Below are 23,042 nucleotides of genomic sequence, written 5' to 3'. Positions count from 1 at the left end.
GGAATGAGTCTGCCCTTTCTGTCGTTTCCCAAGGTGTCTGCAGCATTGTGACGTATTTGTAGGCAGATCGTTGGAAGATTGACCATAAGAGACCACATTTACCACGTGTCCGCCCGGTGTCCTGCGCCGAAATTGGTGCGCAAAAGTCACCTGCCAGTATTTTTCCATGGGGCACAGAGAGAGAAGCAAGCTTCCAAGAACTGCATGTCAATGAAGAGATATGTGAAAAAACACCTTGAGGATTGATTCCAAACAACGTTTGCCATGTTTCGGTCGATATTATGTAGTTAATCCGGAAAAAGTTTCACGTTGTAGGTGACTGCATTTTCGGTTCGTTTCGGTAGCCAGGCGCAATGTAGAAAACGGAACGATTTCTCCTACACACAGACGCTTTCAGGAAACACTGCGCATTTGGTATGTGGCTGGGAGTCTCCTCATTGAAAACATCAGAAGCTCTTCAAAGGTAAATTATTTTATTTATTTGGTTATCTGGCTTTTGTGAAAATGTTGCGTGCTACATGCTACACAAAATGCTATGCTAGCTTTGCATACTCTTACACAAATTAGTCAATTTCTATGGTTCAAAAGCATATTTTGAAAATCTGAGATGACAGTGTTGTTAAGAAAAGGCTAAGCTTGAGAGCAAACGCATTATTTTAATTTTATTTGCGATTTTCAGAAATCGTTAACGTTGCGTTATGCTCATGAGCCTGAGGCTTAGTCACAATCCCGGATCCGGGATGGGGAGTTTCAAGAGGTTAATATTAGACATTGTGCCCCAGCTGTTATTGACAAATAGACACACACCCCCGCCCCTCGTCTTACCAGACGTAGCTGCTTTGTCCTGCCGATGCATGGAGAAGCCAGCCAGCTCTATATTATCTGTGTCGTCGTTCAGCCACATCTCAGTGAAACATAAGATATATTACAGATTTTAATGTCCCGTTGGTAGGAGAGTCATAATCGTAGATCATCCAGTCTGTTTTCCAATGACGGAAGTTGGCCAATAAAACGGAGGGAAGTGGTGGTTTACAGTAATATAGTAAAGTCCTTTGAGAGTGAATTCTTACTTGCACCTCGCCCTCCTCCCCCCCTTTCCTCTGTCTTTTCTTCACGCTGATGACTAGGATTTGGGCCTTGTCTTGACAAAGCAGTATATCCTTATATTGGCCTCATCAAAGAAAAAAATCTTTGTCCAGTTCGAGGTGAGTTCTGATGACCAGAAGCTGTTTTCGGTCATAAGAGACGGTAACAGAAAAATTATGTTCAAAATAAGTTACAAAAGCGGAAAAAACAAACAAAATGACACAGTTGGTTAGGAGCCCGTAAAACGGCAGCCACCATTATCAGATCCCCTTCTGTGAGAGGCATTGGGAATGGCAATGGAAAACCTCCCTGGTCTTTGTGTTTGAAATTCACTTCTCCACTGAGGGACCATACAGATAATTGTGTATGTGTGGGGTACAGAGATGAATTAGTCGTTCAAAAAATGACACAGATTGAATCCATGCAACTTATTATGTGAATTCTTAAGCACATTTTTACTCATTAACTTATTTAGGCATGCCATAACAAAGAGGTTGAATACGGATTGACTCAATACAGTTCAGCTTTTTAATTTATAATAAATTTATTTAAAAAAATGTCTAAGAACCTAATTCCACTTTGACATTATGGGGTTCGGGTTCATATTTTTCAGAGTAAAGAACTCACACTAGAGAAGCTTTAACCAAGTTTAATTCTTCCCAAAGGTTCTATACAGCTGTATTCAGACTCAACATTTCTCCCATCTCTATATATATATACCCTTCTCCTTCTCTCCAATCCTTGCATTTTATGGTTCTACAGGAAGAGAGTAAAGAGGGTAACAGGATACCAAACATTTATTACTCCCTTAAGAGAATCTGTCCTCACCTCAACCCCTCCTTCACCTAATCCACAGAGGTCCATCTGTCTCCCCTGTATATCAACACATCTCTGTCCTCACCTCAACCCCTCCTTCACCTAATCCACAGAGGTCCATCTGTCTCCCCTGTATATCAACTCATCTTTGTCCTGACCTCAACCCCTCCTTCACCTAATCCACAGAGGTCCATCTGTCTCCCCTGTATATCAACACATCTCTGTCCTGACCTCAACCCCTCCTTCACCTAATCCACAGCGGTCCATCTGTCTCCCCTGTATCAACACGTTGCTCTCCTCTTGTCCACCCGACACATTCCACAGCTATCTGTCTTTCGACGCAGTCTCTGTCACTCCTTATTCATATACTATGCGTCTGATCTTTAATGTCTCAATGTTCAAAATGTTGAATCCGACAGTGTTGTAGGCCAGTGACACAAAATCTCCATTTTAAATTCAGGCTGTAACACAACATAAGGTCGAAGGTTGACTGTGTGTCTATACTTTCTGAAGGCAACACCGCAGAACATTGTAAAAAATTAAAACTTCTCTTTAATCAGATCTTTACTGTACAATGTAACAAGCGAAGTGATTTTTATCTCCAGATATAGGGTTGATTTGTCCCTTGAAGAACAGGACAAAATGTATTTTATTTATTTAATCTTTATTTATCTAGGCAAGTCAGTTAAGAACAAATTCTTATTTTCAATGATGGTCTAGGAACAGTGGGTTAACTGGTCTAGGAACAGTGGGTTAACTGCCTGTTCAGGGGCAGAACAACAGATTTGTACCTTGTCAACTCGGGGGTTTGAACTTGCAACCTTCCAGTTACTAGTCCAACGCTCTAACCACTAGGCTACCCTGCCGCCCCAAAATAATTTTACAGTTTTAAAATGATTTTAAATCAAATTGGGTTACACGTCTGAGATCTGTTTTGATGTACTCTAAGTTAAATGTATTATTATTATTGTAAAATATACAGATTTGTAAAAAAAAAAATGTTTTTATCACATACTGGTTGAATTTAACTTTTTTTCTCCTCTGTCAGGTTGGTGTCTCCAGAGGCCCCCCCGAAGAAGTTCCTAGGACTTGGTTCTAAGTTCCGCTACAGCGGTAGAACCCAGGCTCAGACCCGGAGAGTCTCCTCTCAGATCATCAGGGCCGCACCCATCTTCGAACGCTCCTCCTCCAAACGCTACACCATGTCGCGCAGCCTGGACGGAGGTACAGAGTCAATGTGGAGGCTATATACAGGGGGTACCGGTAGAGAGTCAATGTGGAGGTTATATACAGGGTATTACGGTACAGAGTCAATGTGGAGGCTATATACAGGGTATTACGGTACAGAGTCAATGTGGAGGCTATATACAGGGGGTACCGGTAGAGAGTCAATGTGGAGGTTATATACAGGTTATCACGGTACAGAGTCAATGTGGAGGCTATATACAGGGGGTACCGGTAGAGAGTCAATGTGGAGGCTATATACAGGGGGTACCGGTACAGAGTCAATGTGGAGGCTATATACAGGGGGTAGCGGTACAGAGTCAATGTGGAGGCTATATACAGGGTGTTACGGTACAGAGTCAATGTGGAGGCTATATACAGGGGGTACTGGTACAGAGTCAATGTGGAGGCTATATACAGGGGGTACCGGTACAGAGTCAATGTGGAGGCTATATACAGGGTGTTACGGTACAGAGTCAATGTGGAGGCTATATACAGGTTATTACGGTACAGAGTCAATGTGGAGGCTATATACAGGGTGTTACGGTACAGAGTCAATGTGGAGGCTATATACAGGGTGTTACGGTACAGAGTCAATGTGGAGGCTATATACAGGGGGTACCGTTACAGAGTCAATGTGGAGGCTATATACAGGGGGTACCGTTACAGAGTCAATGTGGAGGCTATATACAGGGGGTACCGGTACAGAGACAATGTGGAGGCTATATACAGGGGGTACCGGTACAGAGTCAATGTGGAGGCTATATACAGGGTATTACGGTACAGAGTCAATGTGGAGGCTATATACAGGGGGTACTGGTACAGAGTCAATGTGGAGGCTATATACAGGGGGTACCAGTACAGAGTCAATGTGGAGGCTATATACAGGGGGTACCGTTACAGAGTCAATGTGGAGGCTATATACAGGGGGTACCGTTACCGAGTCAATGTGGAGGCTATATACAGGGGGTAGCGGTACAGAGTTAATGTGGAGGCTATATACAGGGTGTTACGGTACAGAGTCAATGTGGAGGCTATATACAGGGTGTTACGGTACAGAGTCAATGTGGAGGCTATATACAGGGTGTTACGGTACAGAGTCAATGTGGAGGCTATATACAGGGGGTACCGGTACAGAGTCAATGTGGAGGCTATATACAGGGGGGTACTGGTACAGAGTCAATATACAGGGGTTACCGGTACAGAGTCAATGTGGAGGCTACATACAGGGGGTACCAGTACAGAGTCAATGTGGAGGCTAAATACAGTAGGTACCAGTACAGAGTCAATGTGGAGGCTATATACAGGGTGTTACGGTACAGAGTCAATGTGGAGGCTATATACAGGGGGTACCGGTACAGAGTCAATGTGGAGGCTATATACAGGGGGTACCAGTACACAGTCAATGTGGAGGCTAAATACAGTAGGTACCAGTACAGAGTCAATGTGGAGGCTATATACTATATACAGGGGGTACCGGTACAGAGTCAATGTGGAGGCTATATACAGGGTGTTACGGTACATAGTCAATGTGGAGGCTATATACAGGGGGTACCGGTACAGAGTCAATGTGGAGGCTATATACAGGGGGTACTGGTACAGAGTCAATGTGGAGGCTATATACAGGGGGTACTGGTACAGAGTCAATGTGGAGGCTATATACAGGGGGTACCGGTACAGAGTCAATGTGGAAGCTATATACAGGGGGGTACCGGTACAGAGTCAATGTGGAGGCTATATACAGGGGGTACCGGTACAGAGTCAATGTGGAGGCTATATACAGGGGGTACCGGTACAGAGTCAATGTGGAGGCTATATACAGGGGGTACCGGTACAGAGTCAATGTGGAGGCTATATACAGGGGGTACCGGTACAGAGTCAATGTGGAGGCTATATACAGGGGGTACCGGTACAGAGTCAATGTGGAGGCTTTATACAGGGGGTACCGGTACAGAGTCAATGTGGAGGCTTTATACAGGGGTACCGGTACAGAGTCAATGTGGAGGCTATATACAGGGGGTACCGGTACAGAGTCAATGTGGAGGCTATATACAGGGGGTACCGGTACAGAGTCAATGTGGAGGCTATATACAGGGGGTACCGGTAGAGAGTCAATGTGGAGGCTATATACAGGGGGTACCGGTAGAGAGTCAATGTGGAGGCTATATACAGGGGGTACCGGTACAGAGTCAATGTGGAGGCTTTATACAGTGGGTACCGGTACAGAGTCAATATGGAGGCTATATACAGGGTGTTACGGTAAAGAGTCAATGTTGAGGCTATATTCAGGGGGTACCGGTACAGAGTCAATGTGGAGGCTATATACAGGGGGTACCGGTACCGAGTCAATGTGGAGGCTATATACATTTACATTTAAGTCATTTAGCAGACGCTCTTATCCAGAGCGACTTACAAATTGGTGAATTCACCTTCTGACATCCAGTGGAACAGCCACTTTACAATAGTGCATCTAAATCATTAAGGGGGGGTGAGAAGGATTACTTATCCTATCCTAGGTATTCCTTGAAGAGGTGGGGTTTCAGGTGTCTCCGGAAGGTGGTGATTGACTCCGCTGTCCTGGCGTCGTGAGGGAGTTTGTTCCACCATTGGGGGCCAGAGCAGCGAACAGTTTTGACTGGGCTGAGCGGGAACTGTACTTCCTCAGTGGTAGGGAGGCGAGCAGGCCAGAGGTGGATGAACGCAGTGCCCTTGCTTGGGTGTAGGGCCTGATCAGAGCCTGGAGGTACTGCGGTGCCGTTCCCCTCACAGCTCCGTAGGCAAGCACCATGGTCTTGTAGCGGATGCGAGCTTCAACTGGAAGCCAGTGGAGCGAGCGGAGGAGCGGGGTGACGTGAGAGAACTTGGGAAGGTTGAACACCAGACGGGCTGCGGCGTTCTGGATGAGTTGTAGGGGTTTAATGGCACAGGCAGGGAGCCCAGCCAACAGCGAGTTGCAGTAATCCAGACGGGAGATGACAAGTGCCTGGATTAGGACCTGCGCCGCTTCCTGTGTGAGGCAGGGTCGTACTCTGCGGATGTTGTAGAGCATGAACCTACAGGAACGGGCCACCGCCATGATGTTGGTTGAGAACGACAGGGTGTTGTCCAGGATCACGCCAAGGTTCTTAGCGCTCTGGGAGGAGGACACAATGGAGTTGTCAACCGTGATGGCGAGATCATGGAACGGGCAGTCCTTCCCCGGGAGGAAGAGCAGCTCCGTCTTGCCGAGGTTCAGCTTGAGGTGGTGATCCGTCATCCACACTGATATGTCTGCCAGACATGCAGAGATGCGATTCGCCACCTGGTCATCAGAAGGGGGAAAGGAGAAGATTAATTGTGTGTCGTCTGCATAGCAATGATAGGAGAGACCATGTGAGGTTATGACAGAGCCAAGTGACTTGGTGTATAGCGAGAATAGGAGAGGGCCTAGAACAGAGCCCTGGGGGACACCAGTGGTGAGAGCGCATGGCGAGGAGACAGATTCTCGCCACGCCACCTGGTAGGAGCGACCTGTCAGGTAGGACGCAATCCAAGCGTGGGCCGCGCCGGAGATGCCCAACTCGGAGAGGGTGGAGAGGAGGATCTGATGGTTCGCAGTATCGAAGGCAGCCGATAGGTCTAGAAGGATGAGAGCAGAGGAGAGAGAGTTAGCTTTAGCAGTGCGGAGCGCCTCCGTGATACAGAGAAGAGCAGTCTCAGTTGAATGACTAGTCTTGAAACCTGACTGATTTGGATCAAGAAGGTCATTCTGAGAGAGATAGCGGGAGAGCTGGCCAAGGACGGCACGTTCAAGAGTTTTGGAGAGAAAAGAAAGAAGGGATACTGGTCTGTAGTTGTTGACATCGGAGGGATCGAGTGTAGGTTTTTTCAGAAGGGGTGCAACTCTCGCTCTCTTGAAGACGGAAGGGACGTAGCCAGCGGTCAGGGATGAGTTGATGAGCGAGGTGAGGTAAGGGAGAAGGTCTCCGGAAATGGTCTGGAGAAGAGAGGAGGGGATAGGGTCAAGCGGGCAGGTTGTTGGGCGGCCGGCCGTCACAAGAAGCGAGATTTCATCTGGAGAGAGAGGGGAGAAAGAGGTCAGAGCACAGGGTAGGGCAGTGTGATCAGAACCAGCGGTGTCGTTTGACTTAGCAAACGAGGATCGGATGTCGTCGACCTTCTTTTCAAAATGGTTGACGAAGTCATCTGCAGAGAGGGAGGAGGGGGGGGAGGATTCAGGAGGGAGGAGAAGGTGGCAAAGAGCTTCCTAGGGTTAGAGGCAGATGCTTGGAATTTAGAGTGGTAAAAAGTGGCTTTAGCAGCAGAGACAGAGGAGGAAAATGTAGAGAGGAGGGAGTGAAAGGATGCCAGGTCCGCAGGGAGGCGAGTTTTCCTCCATTTCCGCTCGGCTGCCCGGAGCTCTGTTCTGTGAGCTCGCAATGAGTCATCGAGCCACGGAGCGGGAGGGGAGGACCGAGCCGGCCTGGAGGATAGGGGACATAGAGAGTCAAAGGATGCAGAAAGGGAAGAGAGGAGGGTTGAGGAGGCAGAATCAGGAGATAGGTTGGAGAAGGTATGAGCAGAGGGAAGAGATGATAGGATGGAAGAGGAGAGAGTAGCGGGGGAGAGAGAGCGAAGGTTGGGACGGCGCGATACCATCCGAGTAGGGGCAGTGTGGGAAGTGTTGGATGAGAGCGAGAGGGAAAAGGATACAAGGTAGTGGTCGGAGACTTGGAGGGGAGTTGCAATGAGGTTAGTGGAAGAACAGCATCTAGTAAAGATGAGGTCGAGCGTATTGCCTGCCTTGTGAGTAGGGGGGAAGGTGAGAGGGTGAGGTCAAAAGAGGAGAGGAGTGGAAGGAAGGAGGCAGAGAGGAATGAGTCAAAGGTAGACGTGGGGAGGTTAAAGTCGCCCAGGACTGTGAGAGGTGAGCCGTCCTCAGGAAAGGAGCTTATCAAGGCATCAAGCTCATTGATGAACTCTCCGAGGGAACCTGGAGGGCGATAAATGATAAGGATGTTAAGCTTGAAAGGGCTGGTAACTGTGACAGCATGGAATTCAAAGGAGGCGATAGACAGATGGGTAAGGGGAGAGAGAGAGAATGACCACTTGGGAGAGATGAGGATCCCGGTGCCACCACCCCGCTGACCAGAAGCTCTCGGGGTGTGCGAGAACACGTGGGCGGACGAAGAGAGAGCAGTAGGAGTAGCAGTGTTATCTGTGGTGATCCATGTTTCCGTCAGTGCCAAGAAGTCGAGGGACTGGAGGGAGGCATAGGCTGAGATGAACTCTGCCTTGTTGGCCGCAGATCGGCAGTTCCAGAGGCTACCGGAGACCTGGAACTCCACGTGGGTCGTGCGCGCTGGGACCACCAGATTAGGGTGGCCGCGGCCACGCGGTGTGGAGCGTTTGTATGGTCTGTGCAGAGAGGAGAGAACAGGGATAGATAGACACATAGTTGACAGGCTACAGAAGAGGCTACGCTAATGCAAAGGAGATTGGAATGACAAGTGGACTACACGTCTCGAATGTTCAGAAAGTTAAGCTTACGTAGCAAGAATCTTATTGACTAAAATGATTGAAATGCTACGGTACTGCTGGAGTAGGCTAGCTGGCAGTGGCTGCGTTGTTGACTTTGTAGGCTAGCTGGTAGTGGCTGCGATGTTGACACTACACTAATCAAGTCGTTCCGTCGAGTGTAATAGTTTCTACAGTGCTGCTATTCGGGGGCTAGCTGGCTAGCTAGCAGGTTGATTGCGTTACGTTACCTTAAAAGAACGACAATAGCTGGCTAGCTAACCTAGAAAATCGCTCTAGGCTACACAATTGTCTTAGATACAAAGACGGCTATGTAGCTAGTTAGCTACGATCAAACAAATCAAACCGTTGTACTGTAATAGTTTCTACAGTGCTGCTATTCGGGGGCTAGCTGGCTAGCTACGTTAAAAGAACAACAATAGCTGGCCAGCTAACCTAGAAAATCGCTCTAGACTACACATATATACAGGGGTACCGGTACAGTCAATGTGGAGGCTTTATACAGGGGGTACCGGTACAGAGTCAATGTGGAGGCTATATACAGGGGGTACCGGTAGAGAGTCAATGTGGAGGCTATATACAGGGGGTACCGGTAGAGAGTCAATGTGGAGGCTATATACAGGGGGTACCGGTACAGAGTCAATGTGGAGGCTTTATACAGGGGGTACCGGTACAGAGTCAATATGGAGGCTATATACAGGGTGTTACGGTAAAGAGTCAATGTCGAGGCTATATTCAGGGGGTACCGGTACAGAGTCAATGTGGAGGCTATATACAGGGGGTACCGGTACAGAGTCAATGTGGAGGCTATATACAGGGGGTAGCGGTACAGAGTCAATGTGGAGGCTATATACAGGGGGTACCGGTACAGAGTCAATGTGGAGGCTATATACAGGGGGTACCGTTACAGAGTCAATGTGGAGGCTATATACAGGGGTACCGGTACAGAGTCAATGTGGAGGCTATATACAGGGGGTACCGGTACAGAGTCAATGTGGAGGCTATATACAGGGGTACTGGTACAGAGTCAATGTGGAGGCTATATACAGGGGGTACCGGTACAGAGTCAATGTGGAGGCTATATACAGGGGGTAGCGGTACAGAGTCAATGTGGAGGCTATATACAGGGGGTACTGGTACAGAGTCAATGTGGAGGTTATATACAGGGGGTAGCGGTACAGAGTCAATGTGGAGGCTATATACAGGGGGTACCGCTACAGAGTCAATGTGGAGGCTATATACAGGGGGTAGCGGTACAGAGTCAATGTGGAGGCTATATACAGGGGGTACTGGTACAGAGTCAATGTGGAGGTTATATACAGGGGGTAGCGGTACAGAGTCAATGTGGAGGCTATATACAGGGGGTACCGCTACAGAGTCAATGTGGAGGCTATATACAGGGGGTACCGCTACAGAGTCAATGTGGAGGCTATATACAGGGGGTACAGCTACAGAGTCAATGTGGAGGCTATATACAGGGGGTACCGTTACCGAGTCAATGTGGAGGCTATATACAGGGGGTACCGGAACAGAGTCAATGTGGAGGCTATATACAGGGGGTACCGGTACAGAGTCAATGTGGAGGCTATATACAGGGGGTACTGGTACAGAGTCAATGTGGAGGCTATATACAGGGGGTACCGGTACAGAGTCAATGTGGAGGCTATATACAGGGGGTACCGGTACAGAGTCAATGTGGAGGCTATATACAGGGGGTACCGGTACAGAGTCAATGTGGAGGCTATATACAGGGGGTACCGGTACAGAGTCAATGTGGAGGCTATATACAGGGGGTACCGGTACAGAGTCAATGTGGAGGCTATATACAGGGGGTACCAGTACAGAGTCAATGTGGAGGCTATATACAGGGGGTACTGGTACAGAGTCAATGTCGAGGCTATATACAGGGGGTACCGGTACAGAGTCAATGTGGAGGCTATATACAGGGGGTACCGGTACAGAGTCAATGTGGAGGCTACATACAGGGGGTGCTGGTACAGAGTCAATGTGGAGGCTATATACAGGGGGTACCAGTACAGAGTCAATGTGGAGGCTATATACAGGGGGTACCGGTACAGAGTCAATGTGGAGACTATATACAGGGGGTACCAGTACAGTGTCAATGTGGAGACTATATACAGGGGGTACCAGTACAGAGTCAATGTGGAGGCGATATACAGGGGGTACCGGTACAGAGTCAATGTGGAGGCTATATACAGGGGGTACAGGTACAGCGTCAATGTGGAGGCTATATACAGGTTATTACGGTACAGAGTCAATGTGGAGGCTATATACAGGGGGTACCAGTACAGAGTCAATGTGGAGGCGATATACAGGGGGTACCGGTACAGAGTCAATGTGGAGGCTATATACAGGGGGTACAGGTACAGAGTCAATGTGGAGGCTATATACAGGTTATTACGGTACAGAGTCAATGTGGAGGCTATATACAGGGGGTACTGGTACAGAGTCAATGTGGAGGCTATATACAGGGGGTACCGGTACAGAGTCAATGTGGAGGCTATATACAGGGGGTACTGGTACAGAGTCAATGTGGAGGCTATATACAGGGGGTACCGGTACAGAGTCAATGTGGAGGCTATATACAGGGGGTACCGGTACAGAGTCAATGTGGAGGCTATATACAGGGGGTACCGGTACAGAGTCAATGTGGAGGCTATATACAGGGGGTACCGGTACAGAGTCAATGTGGAGGCTATATACAGGAGGTACCGGTACAGAGTCAATGTGGAGGCTATATACATATTCATGAACTGTGTTTAAATGTTCACAATGCCCAGTACGTTACCTCCTTCTAAGTAGTATGCTGTATACTTGAAATAGAGTGTCTTGGATTAACTGCTATCCTCGTGTGGACATGTTTTCTAAACCACCTGTAAATTCTGTCAACGGGCAAAGGGGAGATATCCAGAGGTTGCTGAAACCAGTCATAGTCTTGGAGTCTGTGTTTCAGTAAGACTCACGCTTCGATCACACCGACAGCGTCGTTACATTTCTGTACACCAGAAAGACATTCATTTCCCAATGAAAAACGCTGCGTTTGCCTTGCAGAGGCTTAAACAACAACAAAGCAGGCACCCTTTGGTATATCTAATGTTGCGGTTAGGATTTTGGGACAGTAAGTTGATCCTAGATCAGTTCCTGAGGTCATGACTTACCTGAGGATGTACCACACAGAGAACTAATGTTTGGTTTCCTCTATAAACCCTCACCGTGCCTCCTACCAGCGCCCGTAACAGAGAACCACGACACCCTGATGAGGGAAGCCACGCCCGCCAAAACTGTCGCCGCTGGAGACCTGATCACCACGGTAACGCCGGAGAAGAAGGCGGAGGAGGAGAAGGCCGAGGAAGAGGAGGGACAGACCGACGCTACAGAGACGTCAGATCCTAATGTCCCCTCAACCCCCCTCAGACACGACAACAAGGTAAACATCATCATTCTCCTCCTTCCTCCTATTAGCCAATGGGGTTAGTGCCATTAGCATAGGACCAATCTGAATGATCCAGGGCGACCTAGCAGTTACACTCACAAGCTGAAAAACAGATCCTATAAACTTGAATGACTCCTTTCTCTGAGTCCGTTGTACTACGAATCAATATCAATGACTTAGCCCGCTAACTTGAAGAAATATTCGTAAATATTCTGAGATTATATATATATATATATTTTTTTTTTTGAAAGTTAAGCTTGAAATGGTCATGGTCTAATTGGCACAGAAACACATTGAAGTTTAGCTTTAGTCAATAGTTACTTCTGGTTGTTTATCAAAGATAGCCGGCTCGTTCGTTGATCGTGATTTATTATATATAAAGAACTCTAGATTGACGGAATCCTAAACGGCTGTCTATCCATGGACTCCCTGATGTTGCTTTATCACTGTGAGTACTGTCAAAGGACGTTACGACATCTATATTACTGTCAAAGGACGTTACGACATCTATATTACTGTCAAAGGACGTTACGACATCTATATTACTGTCAAAGGACGTTACGACATCTATAATACTGTCAAAGGACGTTACGACATCTATATTACTGTCAAAGGACGTTACGACATCTATAATACTGTCAAAGGACGTTACGACATCTATATTACTGTCAAAGGACGTTACGACATCTATATTACTGTCAAAGGACGTTACGACGTCTATATTACTGTCAAAGGACGTTACGACGTCTATAATACTGTCAAAGGACGTTACGACGTCTATAATACTGTCAAAGGACGTTACGACGTCTATATTACTGTCAAAGGACGTTACGACGTCTATAATACTGTCAAAGGACGTTACGACATCTATATTACTGTCAAAGGACGTTACGACATCTATAATACTGTCAAAGGACGTTACGACGTCTATATTACTGTCAAAGGACGTTACGACCTCTATAATACTGACGTTACGACATCTATAATACTGTCAAAGGACGTTACGACGTCTATATTACTGTCAAAGGACGTTACGACGTCTATATTACTGTCAAAGGACGTTACGACGTCTATAATACTGTCAAAGGACGTTACGACGTCTATAATACTGTCAAAGGACGTTACGACGTCTATATTACTGTCAATGGACGTTACGACCTCTATAATACTGTCAAAGGACGTTACGACGTCTATATTACTGTCAAAGGACGTTACGACATCTATATTACTGTTAAAGGACATTACGACCTCTATATTACTGTCAAAGGACGTTACGACGTCTATAATACTGACGTTACGACATCTATAATACTGTCAAAGGACGTTACGACCTCTATATTACTGTCAAAGGACGTTACGACATCTATATTACTGTCAAAGGACGTTACGACATCTATATTACTGTCAAAGGACGTTACGACATCTATATTACTATCAAAGGACGTTACGACGTTTATAATACTGTCAAAGGACGTTACGACATCTATATTACTGTTAAAGGACATTACGACCTCTATATTACTGTCAAAGGACGTTACGACGTCTATAATACTGACGTTACGACATCTATAATACTGTCAAAGGACGTTACGACCTCTATATTACTGTCAAAGGACGTTACGACATCTATATTACTGTCAAAGGACGTTACGACATCTATATTACTGTCAAAGGACGTTACGACATCTATATTACTGTCAAAGGACGTTACGACGTTTATAATACTGTCAAAGGACGTTACGACGTTTATAATACTGTCAAAGGACGTTACGACGTCTATATTACTGTCAAAGGACGTTACGACGTCTATATTACTGTCAAAGGACGTTACGACGTCTATATTACTGTCAAAGGACGTTACGACGTCTATAATACTGTCAAAGGACGTTACGACATCTATAATACTGTCAAAGGACGTTACGACGTCTATAATACTGTCAAAGGACGTTACGACGTCTATATTACTGTCAAAGGACGTTACTACGTCTATAATACTGTCAAAGGACGTTACGACGTCTATAATACTGTCAAAGGACGTTACGACGTCTATAATACTGTCAAAGGACGTTACGACGTCTATATTACTGTCAAAGGACGTTACGACGTCTATATTACTGTCAAAGGACGTTACGACGTCTATAATACTGTCAAAGGACGTTACGACGTCTATATTACTGTCAAAGGACATTACAACCTCTATAATACTGTCAAAGGACGTTACGACGTCTATAATACTGACGTTACGACATCTATAATACTGTCAAAGGATGTTACGACGTCTATATTACTGTCAAAGGACGTTACGACGTCTATATTACTGTCAAAGGACGTTACGACGTCTATAATACTGTCAAAGGACGTTACGACGTCTATATTACTGTCAAAGGACATTACAACCTCTATAATACTGTCAAAGGACGTTACGACGTCTATAATACTGACGTTACGACATCTATAATACTGTCAAAGGATGTTACGACCTCTATATTACTGTCAAAGGACGTTACGACCTCTATATTACTGTCAACGGACGTTACGACATCTACATTACTGTCAAAGGATGTCACAACGGTAGAAAGTACGATAAGTCTTCAAAACCCAAGCCTAGATGAACCTCTCAAGTCTTCTCCTGAACGGTTAAGGAGTGTCATTTCCTCTTTTAGAGTATAGTGGTGTCACCCCACAAAAGGATTCATTATTTCAAGGTTTATACAAATATGTCCATTCAATAGAATGTTCCGTCCGTAAAACAATAGTCCAAACCCAATGTCTCAACAAAAAAAAAAAGTTGCCGCCGATTCTGCTCTTGAGAATGTAGCATGTTTAGAGTGAATTTGAACGTCATCACAGGCATGATCAGAAAGTGGTCACTGCCTCAGTAGAACTGTGGGGTCGCTACTTGACAGAACGGCGCTAACTTCCAACGTCAACTTGACAAGCTAATTTACTAGCGGCGTGTTTGGTTTGTGAGTGAAAAGATGGGATTTTCCTAAACGAAATCCACTGAATACAAAACTAAATGAGGACTAAATATATTCTGAACAAAAATATAAACGCAACATGTCGAGTGTTGCTCTTTCATGAGCTGAAATTAAAAGATCACAGAAATGTTCCATACGTAAAAAAAAAAATCTTATTTCTCTGAGTATCTTTGTATGTGATAAAGCCCTTTTGTGGTAAAAAAAACAAACAAACAAACAAACGTATTCTGATTGGCTGGACCAGGCTCCCAAGTGGGTGGGCCTATGCCCTCCCAGTCCCACCCATGGCTGCGCCCCTGCCCTGTCATGTGAAAGCCATAGATTAGGGCCAAATTGAATTCATTTCAATTGATTTCTTTCGATCTACTGTAACTCAGTAAAATCATTGAAGTTGTTGCATTTATTTTGTTCTGTATATATCTACTTACAAAGCTAACAGACTAAATTTCAATATCCTCCGCGAGAGACCGTATGTTCCTGTTTTCGTTGTGTATTTCTGAGTCTTTCCCTTTAAATCGCCATAGAAACGGCCCCCTCTCAACGTAGATTGATCGCCAAAATAGGCATTGAAAGCCAAAGATCTGGAGGTGAACGTGACAATTGATCTTGATTTGGAGGTGGTGCCAGCGAAAACCTCACAACAGTGCAGCTTGGCAGGGTCTTGTTTCGAAGGGCGCACGGCTCTCGACCTTCGCCTCTCCTGAGTCCGTACAGGGAGCTGCAGCGATGAGACAAGACTGTAACTACCAATTGGAGAGAAGAAGGGTTAAAATGTTTTTTTTGTTTGTTTTTTTTGAAACAAACATAAACAAAATTATATTTTACACTGTCAAGGTGGTAATATTGTAGAGAACAATCTAATGATTCATTCTGTGTAATTGATGATGACATAGGGCGAAGAAAACAACATTTTGACATTCATTTCATAGCACCCTCTTGAATTGTCCAGTTTTTCTGTACATTAGTGACTGAACTCCCCACAGCGTATGACTTGGCTGTTATTATGGATTTTCCCCCAATGCTTCCAGCTTATTTACCCACTGCTATACTACAACTGACTGCTTCTTGTCTAATTAGCCTTTTCTTTTCTCCTCCCGTCCATTCTGCTCATTTGTATTGACTCACCATCCATACCATCTCCTGTCCATTCTGCTCATATGTATTGACTCACCACCCATACCATCTCCCGTCCATTCTGCTCATATGTATCGACTCACCATCCATACCATCTCCTGTCCATTCTGCTCATATGTATTGACTCACCACCCATACAATCTCCCGTCCATTCTGCTCATTTGTATTGACTCACCACCCAAACCATCTCCCGTCCATTCTGCTCATTTGTATTGACTCACCATCCATACCATCTCCTGTCCATTCTGCTAATTTGTATCGACTCACCATCCATACCATCTCCCGTCCATTCTGCTCATTTGTATTGACTCACCACCCAAACCATCTCCCGTCCATTCTGCTCATTTGTATTGACTCACCATCCATACCATATCCTGTCCATTCTGCTCATTTTGTATTGACTCACCATCCATACCATCTCCTGTCCATTCAACTCATTTTGTATTGACTCACCATCCATACCATCTCCCGTCCATTCTGCTCATCTGTATTGACTCACCACCCATACCATCTCCCGTCCATTCTGCTCATCTGTATTGACTCACCACCCATACCATCTCCCGTCCATTCTGCTCATCTGTATTGACTCACCATCCATACCATCTCCCGTCCATTCTGCTCATCTGTATTGACTCACCACCCATACCATCTCCCGTCCATTCTGCTCATTTGTATCGACTCACCACCCATACCATCTCCCGTCCATTCTGCTCATATGTATTGACTCACCATCCATACCATCTCCCGTCCATTCTGCTCATCTGTATTGACTCACCACCCATACCATCTCCCGTCCATTCTGCTCATATGTATTGACTCACCATCCATACCATCCCCCGTCCATTCTGCTCATATGTATTGACTCACCATCCATACCATCCCCCGTCCATTCTGCTCATATGTATTGACTCACCATCCATACCATCCCCCGTCCATTCTGCTCATTTGTATTGACTCACCATCCATACCATCCCCCGTCCATTCTGCTCATATGTATTGACTCACCACCCATACCATCTCCTGTCCATTCTGCTCATATGTATTGACTCTCCATCCATACGTCTGCCGTCCATTCTGCTCATTTGTATTGACTCACCACCCAAACCATCTCCCGTCCATTCTGCTCATCTGTATTGACTCACCATCCATACGTCTGCACTCCCTCCCTCAGCGCTCCCCGTGCCTGTATTCCTGTGACCCCCTCCGCTCTGAGCTCTCCCTCCCTTCCTCCCCCGTGGCCTCCACCAAGGTCCGTCGGCGGCGCAGGGAGAACGCGTCCCGTAAACGCTGTGCGTCCGTCAGCCCGGTTAAATCCTCTGCGGGGTGCCGTCGGCGCCAGGCCAAAGCGGACCGCGCCGCCGCCCTCCTAGAGGAGCAGGTGTTACTCCTGTCGGCCCGGAAACAGCGTCTAGAACAGCTGAAGGCCCACGGGAGGCGGGGCGGCACTCTGTTCTCCTTCTCCCTGCACCTCCCCGACCTCTCCTCTTACCTAGACGAGGATGGCTACCTGACCTTCCCCGACATCACGGAGCTCACCTTCCTCCCTGAGAGCGTTCAGCACTTCCGTCCGTTCAGGTCACCCTCCCTCATCCCCTGCTTCCTCTTCATCTTCTTCTTCCTCTTGTCCACGTCGTTCTCGGTGCCCTACGCCCTCACGCTGTCCTTCCCGCTGGCGCTGTGTCTCTGCTACCTGGAGCCCAAGGCGGCTTCTCTCACCGCCTCCGTCGCTCAGGGCCTGCATCAACATGACAGTTGTTCAGAGGAAGAGGAAGAGGAAGAGGTGTGTCCTACTTACAGTAGGCCTTAAACTATACTATTCCAGTAAGGTCACAGAATAGTCTTATTGCGTCCTGTCAGACTTGGGCTACGTCCAAAAAATGGCACCCTATTCCCGATCCCTCTGTTTAAAAGTAGTGCCCTGTATAGGGAACAGGGTGCCATTTTCAGACGCACCCTCAATGACTTTGTCTGTCAGTGTTCCTACTTTCAGAGCCTCTTGATGACATCGTCATGACATCACCATCACATGATCCACATGTATGATCTCAATGCATACGGAGATGTTCATGCCAGTTTGCCATAAGCACCATTTCCTGTTGGATGGCTTTTCTTTTGTTTCTTTTTTAAAGAATGTCAGCTTCTAATATGAAGGTAAACTCCAATGTAGTTTGGCGTGAAGGGCTGATTTACCACAGCGGGGACCTTTTGTCAGTTTGAGGGTGGATTTAGAGGGTATGCTGCTTCATCTCGTGTCATCTTCATTCACGGCCGTATACTGTGGCTGCTCTAGACTAGATGCATACGGAGACACACTGTTCCACTCAGTCAGACTCTCTGCATTTACCTAAAGCTAGATGACACACACACACACACACACACACACACACACACACACGTCACAGTGAAACAGGAAGCATTTAGCAAGACCAGAGCTGCTATGATGCAAGCCTCTGATGCGTAACACTGTAGTTTATACAGAATGGACTGGAGTCCCGTATAGATATAGTTCATACAGAATGGACTGGAGTCCCGTATAGATCTAGTTCATACAGAATGGACTGGAGTCCCGTATAGATCTAGTTCATACAGAATGGACTGGAGTCCCGTATAGATCTAGTTCATACAGAATGGAGTCCCGTATAGATCTAGTTCATACAGAATGGAGTCCCGTATAGATCTAGTTCATACAGAATGGACTGGAGTCCCGTATAGATCTAGTTTATACAGAATGGACTGGAGTCCCGTATAGATCTTGTTCATACAGAATGCAGTCCCGTATAGATCTAGTTCATACAGAATCGAGTCCCGTATAGATCTAGTTCATACAGAATGGAGTCCCGTATAGATCTAGTTCATACAGAATGCAGTCCCGTATAGATCTAGTTCATACAGAATGGAGTCCCGTATAGATCTAGTTCATACAGAATGGAGTCCCGTATAGATCTAGTTCATACAGAATGGAGTCCCGTATAGATCTAGTTCATACAGAATGGAGTCCCGTATAGATCTAGTTCATACAGAATGGAGTCCCGTATAGATCTAGTTCATACAGAATGGAGTCCCGTATAGATCTAGTTCATACAGAATGGAGTCCCGTATAGATCTAGTTCATACAGAATGGACTGGAGTCCCGTATAGATCTAGTTCATACAGAATGGAGTCCCGTATAGATCTAGTTCATACAGAATGGAGTCCCGTATAGATCTAGTTCATACAGAATGCAGTCCCGTATAGATCTAGTTCATACAGAATGGAGTCCCGTATAGATCTAGTTCCACTAATGCAGAGAGACTGATAAGTCCCCTCCATGCCCATTACATCCCTATAGAATCATCTTGCACATGGATGCTGAGAGGAGACCTGAAAGTCTGACCCCTTTTAACACCAGGTCAATTGAAGGCTTTTGAAGGAGAAAAAAGGAATAGTTTATTTTATAAATTATAAACTTACCCAGCTAACTTATGGGCTAAATAAATCCAACTGAAACAAAGTATTGCTTTCCAAATCAAATCGAGCAACAACAAAAAAAAACGATTTTTATTACAAAACATAATTATTAGATTTGAACGAAGTGGCCTTAAACCGTTAACGGTTAACGTTTCCTCGGAGTCTGTTTGTAAACTGTTTTCTTTTGTTGCTTTTCTCTTCTCTGCCTCGTCGTTGTTTTCATCTTTTAGCAACTGTGGTGTTTTGCTTTTTTAAAACCCCTCCTTTTCCCAAGGCTGCTCCATCCTCTCTCTTTGTGATCGTTACCTGTTATTCAATTATATTACATTAACACCGTTTGTGTTGAAAGTTTGAACTCTCTTCTCTCGTTCCCTGCTTTCTGATCGGAAACGGTTCCGTTTTTCTTCTTCTACATAACAGACGGACAGCGAGCAAACTGACTTTGCCTTTGACGGGGAAACTACGGCCACGGAGGTTGGTAGATGCATCCAGGCGAACAACCCTCTCGGGAAGCATGGAAGACTGTGTTTTTAGGGAGAGAATTTAACCATGTTTTAATATGTAATAGATTCTGTTTATGTTTCAGTATTCAACATGGTTCAATTCTTGGGGATGCCTGCTTTTTTCCCCCGTATAGTGAATTTTTCTAAAGCAAAACGTTCTGCTATGTAGCAAATATATTTTGGGGTGTTATGTGTGCATGTTATTAGTATATGTATGTGATGGACTTTCACTCAGGACTTAATCTCAGGTTTCCTGATTCTGTACTGTACCTGTCTCTCTCTCTCTCCCTCCACTGTGCCCTCACCTCCTCCCTCCCTCTGTTGTGGCCTCACCTCCATCACCTCCCTCCGTCCCTCACCTCCTCCCTCCCTCTGTTGTGGCCTCACCTCCATCACCTCCCTCCGTCCCTCACCTCCTCCCTCCCTCTGTTGTGGCCTCACCTCCATCACCTCCCTCCCTCCATCCTTCATCCCTCACCTCCGTCCCTCATCCCTCACCTCCGTCCCTCATCCCTCACCTCCGTCCCTCATCCCTCACCTCACTCCCTCCATCCCTCACCTCCCTCCCTCCCTCCCTCATCCCTCACCTCCCTCATCTCTCTTCCTCCTTTTTTCTCCTTCTTTCTCTGCGCTGTCAGTCGGAGCCGGAAGATGATCACTCTGAGATGAGGACACAGGTACTCTGGGTTTACCGTCAGGGCCCGGCTTCCCAAAACCAGCCATTACATTTTTACATTTACATTACATTTAAGTCATTTAGCAGACGCTCTTATCCAGAGCGACTTACAAATTGGTGAATTCACCTTCTGACATCCAGTGGAACAGCCACTTTACAATAGTGCATCTAAATCATTAAGGGGGGTGGTGAGAAGGATTACTTATCTTATCCTAGGTATTCCTTGAAGAGGTGGGGTTTCAGGTGTCTCCGGAAGGTGGTGATTGACTCCGCTGTCCTGGCGTCGTGAGGGAGTTTGTTCCACCATTGGGGGGCCAGAGCAGCGAACAGTTTTGACTGGGCTGAGCGGGAACTGTACTTCCTGTACTGTACTTAGCCGATAAGGCTAAGTTGATTGTTAGAACATCGTTAAGTCTACGAGCTGTTTCCCAAAACCATCGTTACTAAAGTTGCTCTTGAAAACACTCGTAGTCCAACCTCTTCCTCAGACCACTCTAGAACAACGGAGAGCGTCGTAAGATGCTTTTATTGCCCTCCAGCGTCACTTTATACACACAAATTCCCTGCTAAACATAGAATCAAGATGTTTATCTGCGTGACCCTATGAGGGGTGTGGTGCTTGGCCTTAAACAAACTCTTTATCTGAGCAATTATAATAGTGTAATATTATAGTGTCAAATCATTTTAATTCCTTTTTTTTGCGTACAATACAGTGCCTTGCGAAAGTATTCGGCCCCCTTGAACTTTGCGACCTTTTGCCACATTTCAGGCTTCAAACATAAAGATATAAAACTGTATTTTTTTGTGAAGAATCAACAACAAGTGGGACACAATCATGAAGTGGAACGACATTTATTGGATATTTCAAACTTTTTTAACAAATCAAAAACTGAAAAATTGGGCGTGCAAAATTATTCAGCCCCTTTACTTTCAGTGCAGCAAACTCTCTCCAGAAGTTCAGTGAGGATCTCTGAATGATCCAATGTTGACCTAAATGACTAATGATGATAAATACAATCCACCTGTGTGTAATCAAGTCTCCGTATAAATGCACCTGCACTGTGATAGTCTCAGAGGTCCGTTAAAAGCGCAGAGAGCATCATGAAGAACAAGGAACACACCAGGCAGGTCCGAGATACTGTTGTGAAGAAGTTTAAAGCCGGATTTGGATACAAAAAGATTTCCCAACCTTTAAACATCCCAAGGAGCACTGTGCAAGCGATAATATTGAAATGGAAGGAGTATCAGACCACTGCAAATCTACCAAGACCTGGCCGTCCCTCTAAACTTTCAGCTCCTACAAGGAAGACTGATCAGAGATGCAGCCAAGAGGCCCATGATCACTCTGGATGAACTGCAGAGATCTACAGCTGAGGTGGGAGACTCTGTCCATAGGACAACAATCAGTCGTATATTGCACAAATCTGGCCTTTATGGAAGAGTGGCAAGAAGAAAGCCATTTCTTAAAGATATCCATAAAAAGTGTTGTTTAAAGTTTGCCACAAGCCACCTGGGAGACACACCAAACATGTGGAAGAAGGTGCTCTGGTCAGATGAAACCAAAATTGAACTTTTTGGCAACAATGCAAAACGTTATGTTTGGCGTAAAAGCAACACAGCTCATCACCCTGAACACACCATACCCACTGTCAAACATGGTGGTGGCAGCATCATGGTTTGGGCCTGCTTTTCTTCAGCAGGGACAGGGAAGATGGTTAAAATTGATGGGAAGATGGATGGAGCCAAATATAGGACCATTCTGGAAGAAGACCTGATGGAGTCTGCAAAAGACCTGAGACTGGGACGGAGATTTGTCTTCCAACAAGACGATGATCCAAAACATAAAGCAAAATCTACAATGGAATGGTTCAAAAATAAACATATCCAGGTGTTAGAATGGCCAAGTCAAAGTCCAGACCTGAATCCAATCGAGAATCTGTGGAAAGAACTGAAAACTGCTGTTCACAAATGCTCTCCATCCAACCTCACTGAGCTCGAGCTGTTTTGCAAGGAGGAATGGGAAAAATGTCAGTCTCTCGATGTGCAAAACTAATAGAGACATACCCCAAGCGACTTACAGCTGTAATCGCAGCAAAAGGTGGCGCTACAAAGTATTAACTTAAGGGGATGAATAATTTTGCACGCCCAATTTTTCAGTTTTTGATTTGTTAAAAAAGTTTGAAATATCCAATAAATGTTCCACT

At 45.8% G+C, this 23,042-nt stretch overlaps 1 protein-coding gene across 1 annotated transcript in view; it reads left to right on the top strand.

The window, feature by feature from the left end:
• Positions 1 to 23,042, top strand: part of LOC135558084 (band 4.1-like protein 3) — a 151,722-nt gene that overhangs the window by 28,008 nt on the left and 100,672 nt on the right. Inside the window, exons 9-13 of the mRNA XM_064991832.1 lie at positions 2,951 to 3,126; positions 11,892 to 12,091; positions 17,384 to 17,992; positions 20,080 to 20,133; positions 20,801 to 20,839. Of these exons, the coding sequence (XP_064847904.1) occupies positions 2,951 to 3,126; positions 11,892 to 12,091; positions 17,384 to 17,992; positions 20,080 to 20,133; positions 20,801 to 20,839 (1,078 nt within the window). The remainder of the gene's footprint in view (positions 1 to 2,950; positions 3,127 to 11,891; positions 12,092 to 17,383; positions 17,993 to 20,079; positions 20,134 to 20,800; positions 20,840 to 23,042) is intronic.

The sequence above is a fragment of the Oncorhynchus masou genome, chromosome 17 (assembly GCF_036934945.1).
Source record: "Oncorhynchus masou masou isolate Uvic2021 chromosome 17, UVic_Omas_1.1, whole genome shotgun sequence".
In the NCBI taxonomy this organism is placed as follows: Eukaryota; Metazoa; Chordata; class Actinopteri; order Salmoniformes; family Salmonidae; genus Oncorhynchus; species Oncorhynchus masou.
This window is presented reverse-complemented; position numbering and strand designations above follow the sequence as displayed.